Source organism: Melospiza georgiana, chromosome 5 (assembly GCF_028018845.1).
Source record: "Melospiza georgiana isolate bMelGeo1 chromosome 5, bMelGeo1.pri, whole genome shotgun sequence".
Taxonomy (NCBI): domain Eukaryota; kingdom Metazoa; phylum Chordata; class Aves; order Passeriformes; family Passerellidae; genus Melospiza; species Melospiza georgiana.
In genome coordinates this window covers 27,794,181-27,821,132 of record NC_080434.1, presented here as the reverse complement: position 1 = coordinate 27,821,132, position 26,952 = coordinate 27,794,181, and the positions used below count along the sequence as shown (strand labels likewise).

The 26,952-nt window shown below is 42.4% G+C and overlaps 1 protein-coding gene across 3 annotated transcripts in view; it reads right to left on the bottom strand.

The window, feature by feature from the left end:
* ARHGAP24 (Rho GTPase activating protein 24) overlaps positions 1–26,952 on the bottom strand; it is a 183,139-nt gene that overhangs the window by 21,941 nt on the left and 134,246 nt on the right. For 2 of the 3 annotated variants that reach the window (XM_058024253.1, XM_058024255.1), the window contains one exon: positions 8,179–8,301. In XM_058024253.1, the coding sequence (XP_057880236.1) occupies positions 8,179–8,301 (123 nt within the window). Of the gene's footprint in view, positions 1–4,030; positions 4,955–8,178; positions 8,302–26,952 lie in introns of those variants that run through there. The other variant, XM_058024254.1, reaches the window with a different exon arrangement.

Below are 26,952 nucleotides of genomic sequence, written 5' to 3'. Positions count from 1 at the left end.
TTCCTGTGAAAACTGCAGTTCCATAATGTTTGGCAGAGAAAATGAGGTTGTAATGGGTAACTACTTGTACCTCCTTTATAAAGAAGGAAGGAAAAGACAGTCCAAGTTGTGGAGACTAGATTATAACCAAAATCACTGAGATAATCTCAAATGCTGTTTCTTAGGAGTAAATTTCCACTACAGCAACTAAACAAGAACATCTTTTTTGGAGAAGGAAGTAGAAGAGAGCCCTCATAACTCATGTTCTAATCCAAACTCAAGTGGCTCCTAAATCTCAATGTCTCCAAAATCCAGAAATGCACAGATACACAAGAGCTGACCTGTGGCTTGGTTTATCCTTGGGATAGGGTACCACAGGAGAAACAAATCAACAAGAAACCAAGAGGTTCAGAATAGCACTAGTTTGGCTTCCCCACAGCTGGTGAAAGGCAGGGAAACGCACAGGATCCAGTTCTGACCAGTCATTAGATTTAATCAGCAGCACTGCTTTTTCAGAGAGCCCTTGCAGGTCTGTAAAGCTATATCCTATTAAGCCAAGATCACGCATAACATCAAAGGGGAAAATCACATGTTGGTAAAGGGCATGCTGAGCAGTTACTCATTAACTAGAACATTCCCGTGGCACAAGTTTTGTAAACACTTTGAGAAACTGGGCTTCCATGCTTAACAGATACCCAAAAACCTCATGAAAAACACCACAGTTCTGTATGCAAATTCTGCACGCGTCTTCTCAGGTGCTGTGGAAGCACTGTGGTTATTCTGCATGGTACATAGTCACAGTTAGAGGATGGTTTTAAAATCTAAGAATGCTATTAGTCAATGATTTCCTCAGCTAACTGAACACAGGCAGGCATCACATCTAAAGTCCATGGACTTCTGATTCAGGAGGAATAAAGGAGAAAAATCTAGGTGGCCATTCTGCCCATAAGGAATGGCTTGAAATAAGGAATATCTCAAAAAAGGACACCTGCCACTCTAGATCTACCACAGCACACACATTGAGTGAACCAGAAGGTTTCAGACAGCAAAAGGACTGAGGGCTGATGTTTTCATAGGTGACCCACACCTGTACATGTGCAGCAGAGGACCAAGGGAGCCTGGTGCTTCCAAACCGAGTTCTGGTTTCATGGGCTGTACTGATCAGAAAGGGTCAGTTAAGGTTAAAGGAACTGATCCCAGCTTAGAATCTGGATGTGAATTTTTGAACAGCTCTTAATTCTTCATCAGTAATTCATTGACAGAAAATAACAGATCAGATGAATGGCTTTCAACAGTGGGGCTGGGAACAAAGGTCCTGCAATAACACAAAGAAGTGGCTGTCACGACCACGTAACACCTAGTAAAGAGCTTTTAATCATTATTTTCCATCACCTTTCTGCTCAGATGTTCCCCAGCAATAAGTGCTGTTTTGAGTGGATCAAAGACAGGGAGTATTTTCTTCTTCTCTACAGAATTTTGTAATGTACAGGAGAGGAAAAGCCCCACCAAAACCAGTGGTAGCAGAATTTTGTTCCTGCCTGAGTAAGGTAAGATAAACTCCCACTCTGGAGTTTAGAACATATGCTCACCCCAATAACCTGCTTGCAAAAACAACTCTGATACAAGAGCAGAATTAGATCCAGGAAAGGAAAGGAGACAATCTTGAAAACATCACCAGGAACTTGTCACAGTTGATCACATCACAGCCTGCACTATTTTTCTGGCCACATCCAATGCCACCTCCTTCTCCACAACTCTGTCTACTCAAATTCACCACATTATTGAATGTTCTCAACATTGCACGCTTTCTCCATTGACCCTGCATGTTCTCTATGGAAGTTCTGTGGTGGTACTTTAAACAGAGAGCATCTGCTTCAAGCTGGAGTTTAAAGATGTTTGGCTCTGTCTCTGTTCAGATGCTGCCCTCTGAGCTTTGACTTCTCCTATGACGTGACTCCCAAATCCCAAAAGTATGGCATGTAATTTTTTGGTGCCGACCACAATGGAACTTGGATCTGGATTTCCAGAAAGGGTTCTGTACCTGATATAACTGGTGAAGATGATGTCATGATTCTCTTTTATAAGTCTTGCCACCACTAGCCACTGGTTTTCCCCGCTAATTTTATTTTCTGCATCATGTTGCACAGCTTAGATCTAATTGATCTGCTTTATGCAATTATGGATTAGGTTTACAGAAGGCTAATTTGCCTTTTTTTTTTTTACTTAGGTATACAATCTGCAAATGAAGTTGCCATAATCCAGTAAACGAATTAATAAGACAAGTGCAGTTAGCCTAATGTGCCAGTGCCCCCACAGTAAGGGCTTGACTGAATCCAGTTAATGTCTGTTAATCTTTCTGTTGACTTCAGTGGGATATTGATCAAGTTAAATACATGCCCTAGCACTCCACAGCTCTGATTCTAGGGGCCTTGACAGAAAATGTATATAAGAAAGCAACCAAAACAAATTTTACATAGAGGAGAGCAAATCAGCAGCATCACCTCCATCCCTCTGTCCTCTGCTCCAGGTGCTGCTGCTTCACTTGGGAGTTCTAGACATGGAAAGTTTCTGTATCAGAACATATGGGGGAAGAATCAACAGCTGAAGCTCTTCTTGGAGCAGCTAAGGCTGTACCCAGGCACAAAGGCAGCTGTCTGCAAAATTATCAGTTAATCCTTTATTCAACTTCCAAACACTTCTCAAATAGTTAAGGGCATAAACGGGGCACAGGCAGCTCTAATTCACACCGACACCTTGAAACGCAATACACACGCACATCCTCCTGGCCAGCCTCCAGCAGGACTGAACTCCAGCCCCCAAGGGCCCTGGGGAGGGGGGTACAGGGGGCAAGCAGCTCCCAGTGCTCCCTCAGCTGCATGTGAGAGCTGATCTCTGCAGCAGTTCTGCAGTGAGCCCCTCGCTGCCTGCGATCCTGCCTTCCAAGACATCGCCCCTGCCTGCCTGCCTGCTCGCCAGCCCTCGAAAGCAATGATGTCACTGCACTGCTGCTGGGGCTGGGAGCAAAGAGCTGCCTGCTCCTGCAGAAGGGCAAACGGCAGCACGGGGCAACAGCCGAGGAAGGAGCAGCAGAAGGTGACAGAATTTGTATAATCTGTACATGTTATTTGTAAAATTTGTAAAATAATTTCTCACACTTCAGAAGAACATGACAATTTAGCCCTTTCACTTTGATTTCTCAGTCCAGCAGAGCTTTTAAAACAGTACTAATATCCATTCTCTTTTCCCCCCCACACAAAGTTTTTGTCCTTGTCATGGAAACAGTTTCTCCCCACCCATCCCAAGTGCCCTAACACCTTACTATCCCTCGTTGTATCTCTGTCTCAGACATGTGTTTCCATTCCAGTGCTTTCAGCTGACATATTATGACATCCAGTCTCCTCTTTGCCCTTTTACCTCGAGTATTTTCATGCTCTGCTTCAACAGAGGTATGTGCAATGCAAAACAAAACTGGCTATAAACCTCTCGATGCAGCAGGTGAAAAGGCAAGGGCAGGCTGCAGGGCAGCACTATGAAGTGGCAATGCAGCCCTTGCACCAGGACAGTGCATTGTAGAGCTACACTTCATTCCATCAGAAACCTCTGAAATCAAGGACTCAAGCTTCTGCACAGATAAACATTGATCACCTTGCTTTGCTCCCTCTCCTCCCTCCCTCCTCCCACATAGACAAAATGCAAATATAAACTCTCTTTCCGATGTTCTGCCAAACAGGCAACTCAGAGCATCACACGTCTAATCCCCTCAGTGTTCTCACTCAATTCTGCTCAGAGGCACTGCAATGATCTTGTCTCATTCCACCTCATTCCCGCATTCATGGCTATTATGTAGAGGAGACAGTGTCCGCTGGCCAGCTACAAACAAATGAACAAAGGAGTAAATAAATCATTCGTGGAATGTTGGCATCTGCATTGTTTAATGCCTTTTGTTTGGGTGCTCTCATCTGCCCCTGCACACAGAGCAGACCCCTTTGCCTTCTGAGAAGCCAGGCTTCCCCAGCGCAGCAGAGCACAGCACAGCGCAGAGCACACCTACCTTTGCGGAAACTAAAGCAGCGCTTAATTCTCCTGTAAGTAGTTTTGGGAATGAAGGGAGCTGCTGCTAAGGCACCTGGGCTGCGGACTCCAGCATTCCTGTCTTCAGGCATCATACAGGCCAGAGCCCCCACGTCCCTCCAAAGCTCTCCTTCACCAGCAGCATCCAGACAAAACACCACGATTAATCATCGCTACTGACTGCTGAGGAGTTTTTGTAATAGTGTATTTTCCTCTGGAGCTAGGAGATTTGTGGTCTTCTAGATCTTGGGTAGGGCTTGAAACGATCTCGATGTTCTCTTCCCTGCTTCAGTTCTGCTTTGGGGAACAATTTCTTTCCATCTATTTCCTTTAGTTTCTTTTATTTCCTGCAGTGAGACAACTGCCTATTATGCAATGTCACAACAAAAGAGTTTCAGCAAAAAGATGTATCTTCCATTCAAACAGAAATGCTTGCACAGATGGACGGGAGAAAGACCTCTTCCTCCCAGCTGGAACAGGAGGCTGAGTGGCAAAGACTCTAATTCCACAGCAGAAGCTCAGCACTGTGCGGTGTGCAAGGGGAAAGAGAAGAACAATACCAAAAAGGCCACAGAAGAATCCTTCAGGATACAACACTCCTCGCTGGCACCCTTTATTTCCGCATCCGAGAAGCAAAAATAACAGTCAAAGCTCTTTGTCCATACCAGATTCCTCCCCAAAGTCCTTTCACACGGCCAGCTCCTGGTGTGATGCTCTCACGGGCTCCTCGCTTGTTTTATTGCCTTCCAACTACCAGGAGCTCTCCAGGGAGAGGCGCGTCAGATGCGGCAGCGGCGCATCCTTGCCGGCAGGATCCCGGGAGCGGCTGAGGAATCCGTGCCTGCAGCGGGGATGCTCTGGCGGCAGGGCAGGCAGCAGGGCTGGCAGCGGGGTTTGCAGCAGGGCTGGCAGCAGGGTTTGCAGCAGGGCTGGCAGGGCAGTGCTGCCGCCGCCTGCGTGCAGCAGGTGCGGGGCGGACGCGGCGCGGCAGCCGCAGCGCAGGTTTGAGGCTCCTCGGGTGACTTTGAGTTGACTTCAGGCTGTGCCTGTCATGTGCGGCGGCTGGGAGAGCGAGCGGGCTGCGCCCGGCTCCTGCAGGAGGTGCCAGACCTTACACTACTACCCACCCCTGCTAAAATGCTCCTGCTCCTTCTTCTCGCCTCCTCCCTCCCCGCTTACTTGCAGGCTCTGTAAAAAATTGCCTTTTTAATCTAATCAGGAGGGGAATTTCATGTGCAAACAGGCATTACATGCCCTGCCTCATTTGCATTTCTTTTCCCTTTCCGATTTTTCTTTCCACAGTCACCTTATTCTTCTGGTGCAAAAAACAACCTGTTTCTGATGAGCTTAGCAGATTCCCACCTGCCCCCCTCCCACCTTCTCCCTCCAGCACAGGTTAACAAATAACAATTTAATGATAAGGTTAATTATTTACAGAGCTCCTCGCTCTGGTACCAGGAGTCTTCTCCTGCTGCCAGACAAACTTTAAATATTAGCGGCTCAGCAAGGCTTGTACACATCCGCTGCACACACACACACAGAGCTTACTTACAATGCTTAAAAGAACCAGAAAATTCACATGTTACTCAAAGTGGCACTTGACTTGTGTGACACCAGGCTATTGTGGTTTACCATCAAGCACTGAAATTCAGGAAGCTGATACAAAACAAGTGTTTTGATTAATTAGCTGTCTGAAATAATGTTGTGTTGCAAGTAATTACTTGTTAGTGGCTAGTCGTCATCATGTGATGGCAACTTTCCTGTATCTTTTTTAATATGTAAAACCATTTTTAACTTCAGCAGCTACAGATCAGAAAGGCAGGCTCTTAAGACATCTTAAGGCAGAAGTGCCTGTCTTAAGAAGAGTCAGACTGTTGCTGCAGCTGTAGCAACATCCCCATAGCAAGGATAAGAAAAATATGACTGTGTCTGGTCATTCATAATTACAGAAGAGTTAACAGGATTTATTTATACTTGTTAAGATAGCTCTATCAAGTAGTGAATAAAATGGAGGACATGTTGGAAACTTGGTTCTTAATGATGACACATCCCAGGATACTGCCTCTGCCTTGTTATCACAGTCAAGCCTTCTCCATGAACACCACACTCTAAACTATGTTCCAGCTATTTTTGCATTTTCCAGGGAGTTAACTGTTTGCTTCCCAATACAAACAACCCTGAATCAGTATACTTGCTCAAGAAACGCAAAAAGAAAAATAAAAACATACTTGTAAGTGTTTTAACTGCAAATGAATTGGAAAGGTAATGCAAGGATTGCACCCCTGTAGTTTCATGCAAATCAGCAAGTAAAACCCTCAGCGAGGTGCCTCCCTCAGTAACTGGCATTAAACATTGCTGCTACAGTGATGGCGTCCTGAGAATTTTCTTGGTGGCTGGAAGGATTCCCAGCTGCAAATCACAAATAGCTCTTGCCCTATAAAAGCAAATGAGGAGCTGGTGAAGAAAGCATAGGGTCAGGACTTGAGAGATTTGGTTTCTATTTGTAGCCCTCTTCACTGACTTGGGCTAGAATTTAGTTTCACCTAATGGCAGCTCCCTGCCTGTGACATGTGGAGACACCTCCACTTGCAGGAGAACAGCAAGGCTGCCTTTCCCTATTATCTGCCACAGAAAGATACTGTGGTGCAGGAAGCACAAAAATTCACAAAGATACTCTGAAAAATCCACTTCTGCTAAGCCTCCAAATGTATTCCTGCCACAGCAGCTTATGCTGCTACTGGACTGGAGCAGGAGAATGCTGAGGAGCTCATCACAAGGCCTGCTTTCTGCAGAGAAAGCTGGGGATGGGTAATCTTTGTGCTATGTAAAAAACCAGGTTTCTTACCTAGCCTGACTACAGAAGACTGTGCTACTTATATCTTCTCTTTCCCAAACCAAGTCCCTATACCCGTAACCTTTTAAGATAAACCTTTCACGTGGTGATTTTTGGGGTTTTTTGGTATGTTTTCCACTTTTTTTTAAGCATTTTAAGACCTACATTCCCAGATTCAGGATTGTGCCATCTTATTTAACACAAAGGGCCAGATGCCAGTGACATGACGGATTTGCACCATCTTTTCAAGGCACATTTTCCCAGGAGAAGCCATGGAGAAGGCAGTCATGTTTCAGAGATGCCAGGCAGGCCCTAGCTGGCCAAGTCCCTCAGTGCAGCCCACCAGTGAGGCCAAAGTCCTCTCCTAAACACTGTGTGACCTGAATAAAGCACAAAGGAAGATGAGTGACTTACAAGAAAAGTTTTCTTTAAAGTTTCCATTAGTCCATCCTCCTCCCTCCTGTGTTCTACCCAGCAGTTCAGAGACAGAAATCAGCAAAAAAATTTTCAGTGATAACTGCACTTCTTGATCGTGAAACAGCACAGACAATCCTGCCCTCCTGACTTTTTTCCAGCAATCTGCAGACAACAATATTCATTTGCTGCAATACAGGTGTAAGAAAATATTTCTAGACTCAGAGATTTGAGAGGTCCAAGCGACAGACTAACATACAGACATGTTGTGCAAGAGTATCAATCACACTCATATTATAATACAGATATTATCACCAGAATAGTAATGATGAAAATTAGTACAATAATTTGCAACCCATTCAATGTAAGAGAGCTTTTAAAAAAGGCAACTAGACTCCCAATGATAAATTTTGGTCCAGTACTACTGAAATCCTTGGAGATGCCAATCAAATTCCCACACTGTTAGTGCTAATATTCTGAGGCACAGCTTTATATAACACTATTACTGCTCTTAGCTGTCACTGGCAGGAGAACTGCTGACAGCTTTTCCAACAGGCATTTAAGAAACACCATGGATGGTTTTTCAGCTGGTAACCAAAGGAATTACCCTGCAGGAAAGCTGATTTCATACAAGACCAATCTTTTTTAAAACTTCCCCTCACACTATCATGTGCTACCCTCACCAAGGGAAGCAGTTCCAGACCGTTCAAAGTCTTTTAATTGAGCCCTCTGCATGGAAACATGTTTACTCCACTTTTCTGGAAAGATCTAGACCATCCTCCTCTTTACTTCCAAACCCTGGCTGTGACTCAGAGACAGCAGAAGAGCCCCTGTGAGCCTTTGTGCATCTGTGAGCAGTGCATGTTCTTTCCATGACTCACCTCCTCCAAAGGGTGCCCATATAACCCTGCGGATGGATTTCACCCAATCCTCCATGTCATTCTGCGTGCTCGCCATGAGGAGGTAGGTCTCATGATTGGCTGTCATCCGCTCCCGGTCTGCTCCTGCAACACAAGAAAATTGCCTTAGGAACCCTTTGGCTTCCCTGCCCAGCCAAGCTCCTGCCACTCTGGCTGCTGGAAGCCCCACAGCAAGCAGACATGGACACTGTGCAGTGCTCGCTGACAGACATGGCATGAAAAGAAGGTCCTGTAAGTACATTGCCCATGAGACACTGAGGAGCTGTCGTGCTTCCAAAAGGAAATGAGAGGATAAATGTCATCAGTAAACAAAAACAGCCCCATGCTGTTCCAAGAACCACGGGGGCCTGCACTAATCTGTAACTTGATACAGGCACTGCAAATTTTGCAGCAGTTACTGTACCACGATGGAGAGAATAAATGCAGAGACTGATAAGGGTGCTTTGAACAAGTGGGGATGACTCCATTCTTATTTTCAGGAACACACTGTGCCACATTCAGGGCAGTAACACTTGATACACCCAAGTGCTGCTGTGACTACCAAAGGAGAAGGCAGACGACACGGCACAGCCCGCTGCCTTGGGCGGCTCTGATGAGGATTAGATTAAAAGGGAACACGCTGCCTTTTTATCCTTTCTGTAAAGAATGGGCCCACACCAAGAAGGTCAAAACCAGAGCTTGGCTTGCCACAGCTCCATGTTTTCAGACCTGTAGTACTGTTTCATCTCCATTCTAAAAGGCACCTTAGTGCAAGGGCACTGAGGATTCAAACCACCTTTCCAGCACTGCAGAATGCCAAACCCTTCTAGAAAAAGAGTGGCATTTTAATGCCCTTTCACTGAGCCAAGGGCATACACCAGTACTTCACACACAAATGCAATACACCTAGAAATCCTGTCAGTCCTGTATTCACATCTTTCCAGCTTCTTACTTTCCCATTTTTTATCCTAGTGATATCTAAAGTAAATATCTCTGCTCATTACAACAGGAATACTGCTCCTGGAAGAGTGCCATGCTTAGTGCTGGGCATTCACACAGCTAGGATTTTAAAGAGAAATTTCTTAAGGACTAGAAAATCCTGCCCCAAGTATTCTGTATTAATTACTCCTGTAGACCAGGCTTTACAGAACTAGGACACACAACTGTAAAAGAGACTTAACTGAAACTTGATGAACACAAAAGCCAGACATTGGCAGATTCTACTGAAAATTTATTCTTAAGGATTGCAAAATTATTCAAAACTTAAATTTTAACTTGGAGGTAAACAGAGATTCTAGTTTTCTACAGCCAAAACTCAGCCATTCATATGCCCTATGTTCCTCAAAAAGGCATCAAAACAAATAATGCAACAACCTGAACTACAGTACATTTTAGACCATACCACAGTTTAAAAGTCTAAAGAACACTGGTTGTTTTGTTTTTTTTTTTCTAAGATATAGTAAGGATGAACTTATTTTAAGTGTCAATACAAGAGAAGTACCAAGAAATACCAATACAAGGTTAGGACAAAACAAGGGTCTTACTTCCGTGCTATGTTCCATCCTTTTTACCACAGAGAACAAGGGTAAGGGGACCGGGAAGCATCAGAATCCCAGACCTTAATATTCCACATCAACCCTGCCCTGCAGAAAACACACAGCCACAGGCCCTGGGAACTTGCTCCCCATTTTTACCTTTTACATATCCATTTAAACCAGAAAAATGACAGATTTCTCATTCAAGGACAAAAAGGAGACATGATACTATCCTTCAGTTTACTTCAACAGTATTTTACACATAATGTATAATTCTCACCCTAAAAAGACCAAAAATTAAGGACAGAAGCATAAAACCTCACTATATTCTTACAGCTATTAAATATAATAGTAATAAATACAGCACAGAGAAAAATAATGCACCACAATTGAATCCTTTTGGTGGCTTATAAAACCAGAAGAAATTATTTATCATATTGCACTGCAGCTCCTTTTCATTTCAGTGGACTAGGATCTTGCAAGCTGCCACACAAAAAAAAACCCAAAAAACATGCATAAACATAATATATATCAGATCCAGCAATGAAAAAAGAAAGTGGTGATGTGGCTTTTTCACTACAGAGACAACAAAAAACATGACACGAGATGGTACTCTCAGGTGCTGCCAGATTGATCCATATTCTTTTAATAGCCTGCATATTTAAACTCAACAGATTATGTAATACTTGCTTAACAGATGATGCAGTATTTACCAAGTTACCATGTTATGACAAATTGGAGGGTGTTCTCCAGATAGAGTGGATTAATCCCAGAAGTCTAGCTAGTTTATTTACAGTGTGAATTCCAGAGCAGTACTTTAGCTCAGGTAAACACCCACTGAGCCAACACACAATCAGCCTGATTCTGCAGAGAAGGAAAGCATAATATTTGGCTACATTACCTTGAAATGAGAAAGTGAAGCTTTCCTAACAGAAAGAGCTTCTTCATTTTATAGCAATTTTGGAGCTACTTTGTAATTCACATCCCTTTCTTTCACACACAATATTGGATCTTGCAGGGTTCTCCTACTTGTGTGTTAGTGTAGATATTATTCATTAACTAAAGCCTCATTAAAAGATTTTTTGGGACACAATAGCACTTGGATTTGTGTTTTACTGCAAATATTAATTTTTAGTGAGAGTATATTTTAAATGCAAAATTTACAAGATAAGACAAGAAGAAATGACCATGATTTGGAAAAGAAGTCATCTCAGATAAGAAATATCAGAAAAACAAAAACAGAATTAGGACCTTTCTGAATCTTCAGTAGTTCTGCAGGACATTTGTTAAAGACATTGTTTGGAACATCCACTTCCATTCTTTTTTCCATTTAATACTTTTGCTATGACCACAATGAAGCATGAGGAGATCATCATCTCCAATAATCAGACATCTATTCATATCACAGATATCAGCATTAAGAACATCAACTTGAAAATGGTGCTCAGCATGAAGTCATATTGCAGATGTAAATCCATACTCTTTTCCATGTGCAAACCATAACCTATTTTACCTATATTGTTTTCTAGTTTCAGGTTATGCCCTCTCAATTTTCCCTGCCTGCATTCGCAGTCCAAGAAATGCCTGAGCCTGTGTGATGTGGCCTGGTTGTGAACAGCACAGCCAACTCAAGGGGCTGGAATATGAACTCCACTTTTTCCTCATCTTTTCCCCTTTGTTAATTTGCAGGTGCCACAGGAGCTGGAAGGAGCAGAACCCACCTGACCAAAGAAGCTGACTCTGGCATGTTTGAGATGAAAAGCTGCTGTTTGCACCACCGATGTGTATATCCTGTACATTCCAGCCTCTGGAAACTGCCAAAAGTAATTGGATCTACACTGTCTGGAGTCTCAGAATGACAATGTACCATCACACAATGTTACTCCTGTGGCCCTAACCAGACCCTAATCCGCTTTATTTCCTTGGCAGCAGCAGAAAGGAGCTCTTATTCATTAAAGGGATCGATCCATAACACCCATACAGTGCCCAGTGCTCTGTCCTGCTGCTCAGGGGCTCACTGACCCACAGACTGATGCTGCTGGTGCCCCCAGCACCAGCTAGAGATTTTAACAACTCTTGCCAGCATCCAGAAATAAAAAACCAAACTCCACACTCCAAACCTACAATTAAAATACAGAGAGGCCAATTCCTGCAGGGATCCACTCTGCAGGGGAAAAGAGAGGGACCAGGCTGTGCTGGTGATGCAGCACCACAGCTCCCGCTTGGAGAGGCACTGGGAGCAGGCACTGCATTTAAGGGGGGACTGCTCCCTGAAGTACCAGGCTCAGCAGCTCCTTACAGCCCATCCATTAAAGGAGAAGGCACAGACATTCTGGCACCCAGTCATGAAAGGTGTTTTTACTACTTCGTAGACTCTCCCTGTCTGAGCCAACACCTTTCCTTTACCTGGATGTACCCCAGCTGAACTCTGCACCAAGTATTGCCTTTGTCCTTTAAAAAGGATCTTGGATTTCCTGTGAACAGTGGTTCCAGCATTTCTTGAGAATGGAATGTGAAAGGATTAAATTCATACCAACTGTTTAAGAGAGAATTTTCTCCCAGAAGGAACATCAAAAAACTAGGATTAATCCAATTTTTTCTGAGCTGAGAATGTCACGGACAACCTCACAAGAACATTCTCATTCTAAACAAAAAATTAAAATAAAACTGGGGACCAATTTCAAAGTTAAACAGTTTCCTACTCCCTTGTGCATTTCTCTTAGCCACAGTTTCTGAAACCCATACTCTCTTCAGCTTGGGAACTGAATGAATATGAAAGGAAGACTGGCCTTACAAGACAACTCACTGAGTTTCCTCTAGAAACATCCTCCTCCTTGGATGCTTTATATTTGTCTCATCAGGAAAATGGTATATAGTAAAATTTGATTAAATGGTAAATAGTAAAATTCTGATGTTTCAGATGAATACACTAAATGCACTTCCATATGGTATTCAAACAGAAACTCTCATTTCTCCACCACCTCCCAGCATACTCTTCTCTGTTCAGGTGAATAGTTAAACTGTGTGATTTATCATTTCTGATCAGGACTCCAATTAGTATTTCTTCACAAGCAAAACACCAATAATCATGATCAAATTCACTACACTTTGTGTTCCTAAATTTTGCCCTTTGCTGCAAATGAACTGTACACTAACTGACATACTTAATCTATGTCTCTAGAAAAACCCACCTGGATTTCCTTCATTAACTTTCATTTTAAAGCATTTGTGTTCAGACATTTTAATCCAGAGCAGAAATCATCTCAGCAAATTGTGGAGGCAGTATCAGAGAAAAGATGAACAACCTTATTCTCCTTTTTTTTTCTAATGAAACTCCTTGTTCAAGAAAAAAACCCAGAAATTTTTGGTTACTCAACCTTGATAGTAAAAGCACTGCTGCTTTAAGCACAGGTCTGACTTGGCATACTGATGTGCTACAGTTCAAATCTGCACATTTGTCTTCCATATACCAAAGCTGGAAACTATGGAATCCATCCATCCTCAAGTGACACAAGGAACTCCATCATAGTAGTTAAACTTTAATGAAATGCAAGAACTATTTTGCTGGCCACTCCTCCTGTTGATGAACCCTGTGCACCTTGAGTGTGATGAAAATCACACATGGCTTCTTTCAAGGATGATTTGGGCTCCTGCATTGAGCTGACAATTTATCCTTCAAACTGCCATGGAACTGGCAGATGAGTTTAAACACTAAAATGTTTCATGTTCATAGGGGGGGACAGTGTAAAACCCTAACTGCAAACAGCTTGGTTGAAGCATAGGCTGAGCAAAGACAAACCAAGGAGCTAAGGTGCAGAATGCAATTGTATTTTAATGAGATTTTAATGTCTTCTTGGGTTCAGGATTCATTGAGAACTTTTCTTCATAGCAAGTGACAATCTGTGTTGAAGGCTGAGCAACTGCTGCATCTCAAAAGACCAACTTTAAAACCAAAAGAGAAAAGGCTACTTGAAACTTACTCTCTCTGGGATTTTTTCTGTGTTTTTGTTTGTTTATTTAGAATTCCAAAAAGCTTCTTTATTCTGCATATGCCTGGTAATTGGTCCTGTTCTTCCTGACTGTGTAAAACTTGACCAAGAATTTATAGCCTTCCCTCTGTTCATCTGAGAATGACGAAAGGAGTACACAGCCTAAGTTCAAGTCACTGCTGTTTGTTTTTTTTTTTAACTACAAAAAAGAAAGTCTGGACAACCAATGGTTCTTAATGACCATGCGAAAACTCATGTCTTCAGAAGAACACTACACAGCTGCATTACCTCTAAAGCCTTAACGAGAGGTAACAGATTGTGTTGAGGGAGATCTACAAACTACAATTCCAATTACAATTTCCCAGGACTGCCCTGTTCTACCTGCTGTCATTGTTTGGCTCAAGGTTGCTTAGTCATGTAAAGGACAAAGACGTGTCTGAAAAAACACTTGCGCTTTAACTGACTGATGCCACCACCAGTGAGGAATCTCAGCTTTGAAATACAGACCTATCAAAATCACCTTTTTTTCACTAGCAAACCAAATCAGGTGTCCTATTAAATTTCTGTCTTCACAAAGAATTAACACATTTTCCTAGAAGGGGAATCAAGTAACTGTGAACAAGTCAGTAATGAGGATACTGCTTTTTAAATACTTCAGTACAAATGTAACATTCTCTTGCTCATATCCAGCCAATCTTTAGCATTAATAATCTGCAACAGCAGTGCTCTAAACTATGGGTGTATTTTTTTTTTGAAAGGGGCATATTAGCTTTTCAACATAAAAGCTGAAGCCTAATTTAAGTGCTATGTGGCAAAAGATTGCTAACACAAGTACATTCCCTGGTGGGCATTGTGCTCTAGCACAATTCCCCCACTTGCAGAATGCCTGGAAGACAGCAGGGCTGTTTCAACAGAATGAGCTGTTTTCATGAAGCACTGAACCAGCTGCTGTCAGATATCTGAAATCAGGCTCAGGAAATGAATTCCTCGTGTGTGACACAATGAACACTCTGTATAGGTAGGTCTCTCCTGTGCTGCAGGGCTACAGGAGCAGCACCATCAGTCTGTAAGAGTAAGTTCAGTGTTTTGCACAATAAAAGCATAAAAGCAGTGCCATATTTAAGCATTTTGCGTTTGCATAGCTGTAATTATTGCTTAAATGCCTGGGCAAAGAACTATGATGCTTGCTCATCAACAGTTATAACTGTATGAGAAAGAGATCATTAATAAGGAAGAGAGACATGAATTCAAATCATCCCTCGCACAATGTAAGAGCTCCAATGTTTTCAGAGCCCTTTAATCTTTTCAGGCATGTCTCATTCTTCCCTCCCGTTTTTGCTTCCCTTCCTTTATTCCTAATTTGAACTTCTGCTATGCTTCAAACAGATTTCACAATCCTCCACCTGATCCTCAGCCACAGACCCCAAATGGCACCTATTTTACAGAGTCTGTTCATCCCACCCTTCCCTGTCTCTAAGATGTTGGTGCCAACACAGCTCACTTCTGTATTTTGCCCTTTCCCAGTGCCACTCTCACTTGAAAAAAGTCTCATCTCTCTTCTTGCTCAGGGCACACCACACAGAACTGTTTGTTTACAGGTTTTAATAGAAGTCCATCCATCTGTGTGGACCCCATCACAGCTCTGCACTTCACCAGCCCCTGAGCGCACACTGCCTCTTGTAATAGAATTTCATGTGGGCTTTTTTTTTTATGATAGAAAGATGGTAAAAGCATAAATAAACAAAAGCCAAGAGACTGGCCATTAGATATCCACTCCTCTATATCCTTCATTACTACTAGGACTTGAGACTTATAAAATATTGATTCAGTTAAAGAAAAAAAAAACATTGCATGCCACATTTGTCTATATAAATGTACAGTGCTGTTACAGTGCCCTATTTCCAAATCTTCAACCATAAAGAGCTTTCCTCTGAAATTTTGAGTTAAAAAAGTAAAAATAAAGCAGAATTTTGCCTAATGCCACAAACCATTAAAAATCTACTATGACTTTTTTAGTTAAAACTTGTACACACAAAAGATATCAAATTGTCAGTGCTTGTTTCCTAGGGACAGAGACAAGAGAGATTTATTTTCTGAACAACAGCTTTGTTCTTATCAGACAACAGAACTTGTTTGAGACCTCCTAGAATAAACAGCAGAGAAAGAAGAACATGAGTTTTTCAGTGACCTATGAAGGGAGGAGTTTGAGGGTCACATAATGTCAAACATCACTGGTTGTGCAAGAACTTGTGGACGACTTCACTGTTGCCTGTTGTAACTATTTATTCTAAGAGAAAAGCATAATTTCAAATTACTACAGCAACTTATTTTCCCTGCCTCACATGACACATCTTGAAGATAAATTACTGTCTTTTGAGAGTAAGAACCTTCTTTGAAGTTTCTCAGGTTGGACACCGAAATGAGCATTATGTTATTTGAAATCTGGCTGATCTCCAAGCTGATTTTAGGGGAAGTCTCTGCAAACATATCTAAGCTTCTAAGGAAAGAGGGGAAAATGTCCCATGCATTTGCTGGTGTAGTCATAGTCAAACATGTAAAAAATGCTTGAAAAGAATTTGACTTTTAGGACTCTGTTTTGGGGAAAAAAACAAGATCCTGGAGCTTTTGCTGCTGGGGAAATGACTGCCCTGCACTACCAAATTCTTTCTTTGCCCTTCAGCCTCTCATCATGAGTTGCACTGAAGTGCAAACACTCAACCTGAAATGGATTTTTCTGAAAGGTCAGGTCCACAGCACATATTTGTATGGCATTTGATCTAGCAGGAAATTAAAACTTCTGATGATTTTAAGAAAGGAAGGATCAATACCTGAATGGAAGTCCTCAAGTGTAAATTCACCCAGGGACTGGCAGGACCTACCTATAGACACACTGGGATGTGAACTCTGGGCTGCAAAGTCAGCATGTCAGGATGCCAGAGCAAGGTTGTTCTCACAGACTAACAGGAATAACATTCAAAGCACATGCTCACTTCAGCTCTCAGCATTTACTCATTAAGCTCTCCAGCTCTCAGCATCCATTCATTAAGCTCTCTGTTCCTCATGAATATGGAATGCCTGAGCCTTCGGCAGGTAAAGATCGAGATGCTCTTTTATCAGTCTAAGCATGCTCTTGTGTGCACAACACAAGGTGGGGAATTAACCCAGTACAAACCAGCTCAATTCATGTGGTATTTCTTCACAGAGGTCAGCCAAAAGAACTTCCATCAGGAGACAACCATCCATTATCCCAGGACAGCGAATTGTGGCTAAGCCATAATAGTGTATTTGCTGGGACCCTCGTGGTGGAAAGGAATGATGAATCTGACTCCATGCTCTCAGAAGGCTAATTTATTATTTTATGATACTATATTATATTAAAGAATGCTATACTAAACTATACTAAAGAATACATAAATGATACTCAATGCTAAAAGATAATAATGAAAATTCGTGACTCTTTCCAGAGTCCAACACAGCTTGGCCCCAATTGGCCAAAGACTCAAAAACAACTCACACCAGAATCCAATGGAACAATCACCTGTGGGTAAACAATCTCCAAACATATTCCACAGGAGCACAACACAAGAGAAGCAAATGAGATAATAATTGTTTTCCTTTTCTCTGAGACTTCTCAGCTTCTCAGGAGAAAAATCCTAGGCAAAGGGATTTTTCAGAAAATGTGAATGTGACAGTGATAACTTGAGACACTCGTTTAAAATTCTGTTTCATACAGTGGCCTACAAGTAGAGTGATCTGCCCCAAACACGGAAGACATTGCATACCTTCTAATTTTACAGACAATTATTTTGTAACTAGATAGATAATGTCTTTCCAAAAGCTTCCAAGAAAAACAGTTTCCTTTCTCCATCAGGAACTGACCATACTCCTCCCTCCTTCTGGACACGGTGCTTTCCAGTCTACACTGAGTTAGACCCAAACACAGAAACACTTCATCTCCCCAGAGAGCAGCCAGTCCTTTTAGCTCATTCATATTTGAGCCCAGATAAAAACAACAGCTCTTTGTGGCATAGATACAAAAGCAAAAGGATGCAAATATCCTAAATGAGTGAGTATATATTATGCATACATGTAATTTTATTGAAGCATCACTTATTTAATAATGCAAATTCCTGTTTTAGCAGTTCAGTAAATAAATCAAGAATAAGTTATTGAATAAAGCATGTGGTCTAATTGACATATGCCAAAAACAATTACCTAATAGAGTGTTAGGTCTCAGCATAAGACAACCTTGCTTATCTAAAGTAGCAGGAGATTTTAGTCATCAGCTCAGGACATTTGTTCCACAGCTCATCTAAAATCAGCCAGAAACACTGTGCCTCTTGGCACTATTTTGGGATATCAATTCAATATTGACTTAAACAAAAGTGTGCTGCTTAATGAATTATCAGCTCAACCACTCCTTTAGACATCTCAGTCTCTGAAATGTCAGATTCAAGCACAGCTTTCATGTGGAAAGAGCCATCAAACACCAGTTATCTGCAAAGCACAAACAGAGCTTGGTGTTCTGTCCATCTCCACACCTTGCAATAGAGCAGGATGAACAGAAACATCATTTCAGCCTTGTTCTGCTCTATTTATGACACAGACATGTCCATGATACGGTCTGCATTTCCCCTCTCAATAATGAGCAAGAATAGTCCCAGAGTGAATTTACTACTGATCTGGGTAGGTCTGTACCTTTGCCTTGACAGCTGGAGCCTATATACCATGGAATGGTTTTTTCACACAAAAATCACTTGGGTCTTATATCTGGCAGAGTGCATTAACAGAAAGTGCTTGCAAAAAGAAACCCAGGGTATTTCAAAGTATTCTTTTTTAAAGGACATTATACAGTGAGTACCTACAAACCATTTACTTTGTAAGAAATATCAGTAAATCTATGAAGTAATCTGCAATTAAGCAGAATTAGTTATTCAAGATCCTTGATTTTTCTGGTAGGGAAGAAACATGGACTCCTTATAGTAAAGGCATGACTGCAAGACAAAACTGAGAGGTTACCAACAGGCATTTCTGATTTTGGTACACAATTATTGGCAAATTTCTGTGCACCAGTGAAGGAATTCCAAGTCTGATAATGGGAAAGGCAACAAAAAAATCCATCACTGACAATCTGGATGACAACAATGCATTAACCAACAAAGCCACAGACTCAGCAGACATTAGCTAATACTGAAGAGACAGCATCTATCCTCTAGGTAATCAGTGCCCCCTCATGAAACACAGAGCCTTAACCCAGAGGAAGTTGTAAGTGTAGGATAAGGACCTAATGATGATGATGTACAAATACCTACTACTGACAAAACAGGAGACAGGAATTTAACTACCATCAGCTCTGCTTTGAGAAGTTCACTGTCCATAACCACCATGTGCACTGTAAACTGAGGCCACTCCACAGAAGCTGCCACAACTTTCTGGTGTCCTCACAGAACAACAGAAGAGAATGCTAATGTTAGCTAGGGGTTAGACAAAGAGATTTCACTGAAGTTTAACAAGATTCTCCAGCTACGTTAGAATCTACAAAACTGCTGAATGCCAAGTTATGGCAGATCCTTTAAAATTCTGCCTTATGCTTAAACTAAGTTTAAACATTCAAAATAAAGGTAATTGATTCACTGACAGGTTATCATTCACTGAGGATGTTATTTCCATATGGAGGGTATGGAGTATTTTTCTTGTTAATTGTGCTGAGCACTGTCCCTAAACCACACAGCACATATGGCAGAAGATATTTTAAAAAAACAAGGACCAAAAAAAAAGTATGTTAAGATATAAATCAATAAGAGAGAAATATTTGCCAGTGAGATTACCCAATGCATCACCAATACTCATCACCTATTCAAAATATAGAGAGAACTGTAGGATCTTGTATCATGTTGTACATGAAAGTTGCCAAATCCTGAGTGATTTTTTGGAAAGGTGACTCTGGTATCTTAGACTCTCAGTATCAGTGGCACAGCTAGAACTGGCAATTATCACAAAGTCTGGGTGAGAGCCAGCTCTTGTAAGGTTTCCCACATTAGGTCCTCTGACAGGGACACAGACTCTGATGGTTATCCCAGCTGAACTGCTGAGTCCCTCTGGAGTGTAGCCAGGCACTCAGCATGGACAGAGAGGGAGGCTGCCCTAAAAACAGAGTGTTTTTAGGTGGCACAGCCCCACCAGAGGCACAGCTGCACTCCCAAGAGCTGAGCAGTAATCCCAGGTGAGCCTGACACAGCACTTTATTTCTTCAAGTATTTTATGGTACAGCCAGCAGCTGCCAGGTAAAGAGAAGTTCCCCAGCACAGTGCAAGTGCAGTCACTTCTCCCACGTGCCACAGAACCTCCTCAAATTGAGAGGTCAATCTATCAGACACAAAGCAAGTAGCCCCCAGTTCAAAACCACCTTCCCCTTGCAATTTCCTCTCCAAAAATGAGACATTTAGTTTGCTGCTGTTTTATGCAATCACACAGAGCAGAATTCCAATTCTAATTCTACCTTGCCCAAAGGCAACAACAGATGTACAGCAGCCTTAGAACAGCCTTAGTCTATAGGAATGGCTGTGGACTGGGGGTCTCCTTGCTTCTACACACATGGAGTGCAACCAGTCTCATCAAACCCTTCTTGAAGGGCTGTTCAGCCAGTGCTGGGGGATACAGAAGTGCTCTCCTAGGTACCAGCATCTGCTTAGGTTTTCAAAATGAAAAATTAAGGAGAGCAAAGGAAAATACTTGAAAGAGGATGCTTAGATGAGACCCAACCATGTGTTGGTGCCTGCACTGCAAATTTCACTTCCTTTCAAAGAATTCCTCTTCAAAACATCTCTGTGATCCTTTGCAAACATACTTCCCCTGTCACTTTCCAAACTGTTACAAAAGTAAATTGGATACAAAGTCACTTTGAGTGTTCAAGGATTTAAGCAAATTCCCTGGAACTCTGTGTTGTCTCCTGTGATTATTCTACTGTAAAAACACTTATTGATTACAAGGTGAACAGGAATACACTTTCCATCACACAGGCTACATTTTGAAGTTGAAAGCACAAAGTTCACAGGAGAACCTCTTATTCCATAATAAAATCTTACAAAAAAAAAACCTCAAGTTGATTATGCCTAATCAAAGAGGGAAAGAGACTAAAACTTATTACAACTTAATTTCTGCAGATTGACAGATGGTCACATTCAGTTAATCTCATCATATTCTTTACATATTAAATACATCAGCCAATGCCCAGCATTGTAAATTATTCTATGACTATACAGCACTGAAAGGGAGAAACCTATGCTTGGCAGCCCAGTAGTTGGGGATTTTTTGAGCAGAAAAGATCTGTTTGAAATGAATGGCATGAAAACTGAGCTGAATGACCAAAGCACACCCTGCTAAAAAAGACAAAAAGCCAAATCTCTCCACCTGGAGCCGCTACAGTACCCACAGATGGAGAAAGAAGTGACATGACTAAGGGAAGAAGTAACTCCAATCAGGTTAAAAAACCCCAGCTGGGAAGAAGGGTTCATAATACAAGAACTAGGCCATAATGAGAATTGTGCTGGCTGTGGCCATCCTGCTAAGCCACACCTGAATGAGCCAAGCCAAACCTCACCTGGGTACACCCATGTGGCACTTCAGGGACAACACTTCAGGAAAAGTCATTCCTGTACTCAGGCTACTGAGGCTCTGAGAAATGCTGCACTCACCTGTTGTAGGATGGAGCTCCTGCCTGAGTCTGCTGTGGCAGGGGAGTGCATTTTCTGCTGTGATTTCTCTCTTTAGAGCCCCTGACTAGACTCGCTTCTCATGCAGAATCACTCCCAGTGAATTAGGTCTTAGCCCTTGGATAGAGACTGAGTGGGGAAATGGCCCTTTCGACATTCAGATTCATCTGTTCTCTAACTGATATACACAGAGTAAATAAACTTCATTTACATAAAAGAACATGATGATTTCTCCTCTAATGAAGGATTAACTATCAATGCCATGAAAGGCATCTGGCAGCAGTAATCCATGAGCCTTCCTTCTTAGGGGCCTGGACTACTTACAGAAATAACTTCTGTTCCAGCTGGGAGGACACTGACAGATCAACAAATGGATTAACACAGTCCCAAAGGCTCACAGATCCAGTCCTGTGCCCCAGTGACCAGGTTGTCCTTTTTCCCAGCACTCAGCTGCTGCAGTAGTTATGCTGTGCAGGCCTGAACTGCCATGTGAATATTCCAATAATCAGGCACAGGATAGATGAGCAAAACCTGTTTTCCACAGTCACAGAGCTCTTTGCTACTAACTCAGGAATTTGGGAAAATTCTGTCATTTTCCTGACCTTCAGATACTCTAAATGGGGACAAATGCTTCTGCCTTACTCTGCTTATTATTCTGGCATAAAACAATTTTTAAATGCTGATAAAATAATTATAAAGGAGACAACATCCCATGGAAGAGAAAATGAAAGTGGCAGCACTATCTGAGGGGACAGTGTAAGTTAATTCAAAACGATAGTGGAAATATAATGATACAATTAGAGTGGTAAACAAATCTAGAGGTAATGAATCAATTCATTAAACTAAATGTCACTATGCATTCCTACCATGTAGGCACAATTCTCAGAAGAATGCCTCAAATGAATCTGAAGAACTCAAACATACCAAGATTGCAATTCAAAAAACTAATGGCAAAGTCTACCATTTAGGACTGCTAATAAGATTTCTGCAGTTTAATAGCTTTTCTCCCTAAAATAGATCTTGCTTAGCCATGTAGCTAAGCTCACAGATCTCTGCTCTTGACCTTCTAGGGCAACTTCCATGACTGTACTAAAATATACACCACACTCCTAGGTCTGGGAGACAGATTTGTTGCCACAGAGGCTGGGTCACTGGAAGGTTAATTCTTTCAGTAACTGCTTCTCAGCAGGACTCTGCTATCACGTCCAACAGCTCTGCTCCAGTATGCAGTGATGAAATGAAGGTGTTTATCTGCACAAGAATGGGTGGGTAGGAATGGATCCCTGTTTCTGGGGTGAAATCCTGACACATCCATCCTGACATCGAAACTGGTGGCTTCCAAAGCATAAATAAGAACAAGTCTCCCACTGCATGATGCTCCTGAAGCCCAAGTCCTCAGGAAAAAATTAAACTCTTAGCTAAAATGGGGAATGATATTTCCGTGCTTAGAAGAGAGGCCTTCTTGCCATACAAGGTATAGCCACCTTTTTTTGCCTTTTTTTTTTTTTTTTTAACGTGATTAATTCTCCTGACCTCACAGATCTGAAGACATAACTCATAAAATGCAAAGTTATTACCTGTGGAGAGAGGCCACAAATGACTGTGTTTGTGCTAAGATGGGATCTCAGGAGTGACCTCTGGGAATGGGATAATGGGGATGCAATTTCAGCTCCAAGGAGGCTTGACTGGACAAGGACACACATCTGGAAATGCTAAGGGAGGGGTGGCTGACAGCAGGACTTGGACACTTTGTTTAGGCTCCAGAAATCTAAAGCACCTGGGATTCTCCAACCACTCCAGAATTACTCTGATCAACTCTCCATATATATATATATATGTATGTATGTATGTATGTGTGAACATCCAGCCAACTATACATTGGCTTTGCTCCATTTACCTCAGGTATCCCATAAACCCAACCATTTGCAATATTCCCTTCCTTTAACTTTGCTAGTGTATTACCTTTCCCAGGCTGAAAGCACATTGAAATCTAACAGCCAAGTGCAGCACCTGTGGAACAGCTTCATTCATCCTCCCGTGACATGAGAAAACCCCCCATCCCAGAGAAGAACCAAGAGATGCACACAGCCCATTCATACTGCTTCAGGAGAGAGAAGAGAGAGGACATCCTGAGACTGGGCAGGAGTATCTCCTTCCAACAATCCCCTCCCAACAGCAGCACAGAAACTTCCCTTACAGCTCCATAAAACACACCAGCTCAGGAAGAGATCTGCTTATGAGGGCCAGTTATAATTATAAAAATACATATAAAATTTATATTAAAATAATGTGCCACCTCACTGTAGAAGGTACAACACCTATACACCAGCACATTGCCACTGCACATCCCAGTGTTATAGTCACTTTACTCCACTTACTCAGCAAATTCAGTATACCCACATGACTGCATGAAATATTCCACCCTGCTGTCTGCTGGTGAGGGGCAGCTGCAACACAGGCATGTCTGACCAACACGTCCATCTATTTGCTTTTGCTAAGCTTTAAAATAAGGCTTCAAGCCTGTGGAAGCAGCTGCACGCTGCCTCAGTAAAACCTCTGAACAAGAGTTTGTTTACAAAGCAAACTGAATTTCTCTGGGACACCACCAAACAAAACTGAACCTCCCAGACAGCATGTCTGTTCTCAGATTTGCAGCAGAACCACTTGAGTTCCCATTAGTATTTAAGCACACAAGTGGGAAAAACCCACCCAGAGCTGGGCACCAGACCTGCTGTGTCAGAGGCTGCTAGGTTTCCCTCAGACTGCTGGAGGAAGAGTCAGCCCCACACCTTCAGGAGATGGTCATTCTCAGCTGACTTTCATAGAAGTGGCCACTCTCTAAAGGCACTGAGAAAGAAATCACAGCACAACCTTGCTGCAGAGCCCTCCTGGAGCAGGCAGTGCTCAGCAGATAAGGTGTACTGGTATGCACCAGAGAGCCCTTTTACTGCTCCCCACACTGCTGCAGAGGTCACAGACACATCACCAGAGCTAGCTCAGCCATGGAACAGACTGCCTGCTGTCACTTGCCAGGGTCCCCAGCTGAACTTGGCTCTGTCCAGCACATGGGCTGCTCCCACCACGTCCCATCACCATCACAGCCTGGCTTACCACAACTCCAGAACACCACAGGAAGCTCTGCATACCTTGCCAACAGCTCGCCTTGGCCCTTGCTCATGTCCAGTGTGGATGTGTGGCTCTCACAGAGACCCTGGCTGTTTAACAGGTGGGAATAGGGAAACACTGCTCAAAATGCACTACTCCTGTGTGCTGCCTGCAGCTGTGGTCACAAGCAACCTTCCAGGCAGCTCCACAGCTTTTTGCTCTGATATCCACACAATTCACCTGCAGTGCCTCGGAAAACACATGCTTCTTTGCAGTTGGCCTCTCCATTTCTCCCCTCCCTCCAAGGGACAAAGGAGGCTTATCATCAAAAGAAGACAGACACGGATATCAGCAGCCTACCAAATCTGCTTGAAGCCAGGCAAACAACAGCTCTGACCTTGGAGGCAGTCAAAACAAAATCACATCTTATCTCACTCCCAGCATGGCTATCTGATTAGTTGGAAGGACACTTAACATGGCGAGACAGAAGTACCTTCACTGCACACAGGAAAATCTTGCCTGCACACAGAAAAACAATCTGATAGTAAATTCACAAGGATAAGTTTGCAAGAGTTAAATCATGAAAGGTGGTAGCTGCATCCTCAAATCAGCTGCCTGCATGCCATCCTATAACTAGGGTCACTTGCCTTTCCTGCCCTAGAATTCAGTGTCTGATTCCAGTGCTGGGCTACCAATAGGCAATTCCATTAGAGAAGAGTTATGCTTCCAGACTATGCTTGGGATAAACTGCTAATCCCACCCCAATATACAGGGCTAGAAGGAAACTGCAGGTTGATGTCATTTGCATCACAAACTACAGTGGGTGAATATTCTCTGCAGTGAGAGAGTGAGCTGAAGCACTTCAGCTGAGTGGAATCAGGAACTTCATTCTGGGCTTATGGCATACATCTGGGAACTGAAATGTAGCTGTCATCTAAACCAGCTTTGCTGGGTATTTTGTTGGTGTGCATGCATATGGGTTTTTTAAAAGGAATGAAATGCTGTCCAATGAAGTTATCCCAGTGCATATAGTATCTGGTGTAAGCCAAAACCCTTAGTGTAGAAAGGAGCAAGTTGAGGGAGACTGTGGGATTTGCAGAGCCAGCCACTTAAAAAACCAAATCCTCTCCAAGGACAAACCACACTGAAACTGTTCCCAGGCTGCATTCAGTGAAGGGAGGAAGAATGCTCAAGTTCTAAAATAAAACCTTGCATTTTCTCACCTGGGTAAGTGTAGAGACACTTTATTTAAAAAACAAACATGTTTTCCCTACCCAAACCCACTTCCTCTGTCTTTAGTCCCTGAAATGCTAATTTAAACATAAAGGAGTTCCTGATCCTGACCATGGACTCCATAAAGCAAAAAAATATTCAGAGAGCTGTTTTTGGAAGAGATACTGGAGAAATAGACAAGTATCACAGCCAGGTTTTGGGAACCAGTAATTTACTTGGTCATTTGTGGATGCCAGGACCCAGACGCTTCATAGCATTAGAAATTTACAAAAGACTCATGAAAACACAGAAAATTACCTATGTAAAATTTCAGATGACAGTGTGATGAATAAGTACATTGCCATCCTGTCCACCTGGTGATGACACTTGGGTACACTTCCCAAAGACATACACTGTCCTTCCCATACCCTGCATGTGCACACTGCTGCAGGCAGTACACTCTTCCCCATGGCACTACCAGGAAAAAAAAGGCTGCTATACTGATGTGCAATACAGCCTTTACGGCACACAATTTCAATACTTTTTCTATCATGTGATCTGCAAATGATCCAAGATGATCAGAGACATTTAATGAATATTTCATTGTGAATATTTCATTGTTTGTGATGACTTAGAAAAGAAGGAGCTACTTCAACTGCTGATCAAAATAAGCTCCAGGAGTGGTCTGTGAGGTTACAGAGAGCTAGACAAGCAGAATTTACACCTGTCAAGTAAGCACAGACTTTTCACTGGCCTACCACAAGAACAGATATTTACTGACACACCAGTTTTCAAGGCACATATGATGGTTATTGATATAAAAACACTGTCTTCTGAAAGAACTGCATATTGCATGTGGTCATGAAGCTGCTCTCAGCCTCAATCGTCTGCTGAAAATACTGTAAACACACCACACACAGTCTGTGCTTGAAATTCAGAGTGACAAATTATCTGATTCATAAAATAGAAACAAAATGTCTCCAACAACAACAACAGAAATTCCAAGTAAATCCAAACCATAACTCCTCTATCAGAGAAATTAATGAAATTACAGACTCCTAAAACTGATGGTAAATCGTGCAAAGAACTGACTCAGCAGTTCTCCATGTCCCCCTGAGTGGATAGCAGTGGAGGCATTTCAAGCTGAGTGGGAACCTCCATTCCATCCCCAGCTTCAGGGTCCAGTTTCAAGAGGAAAGCTGA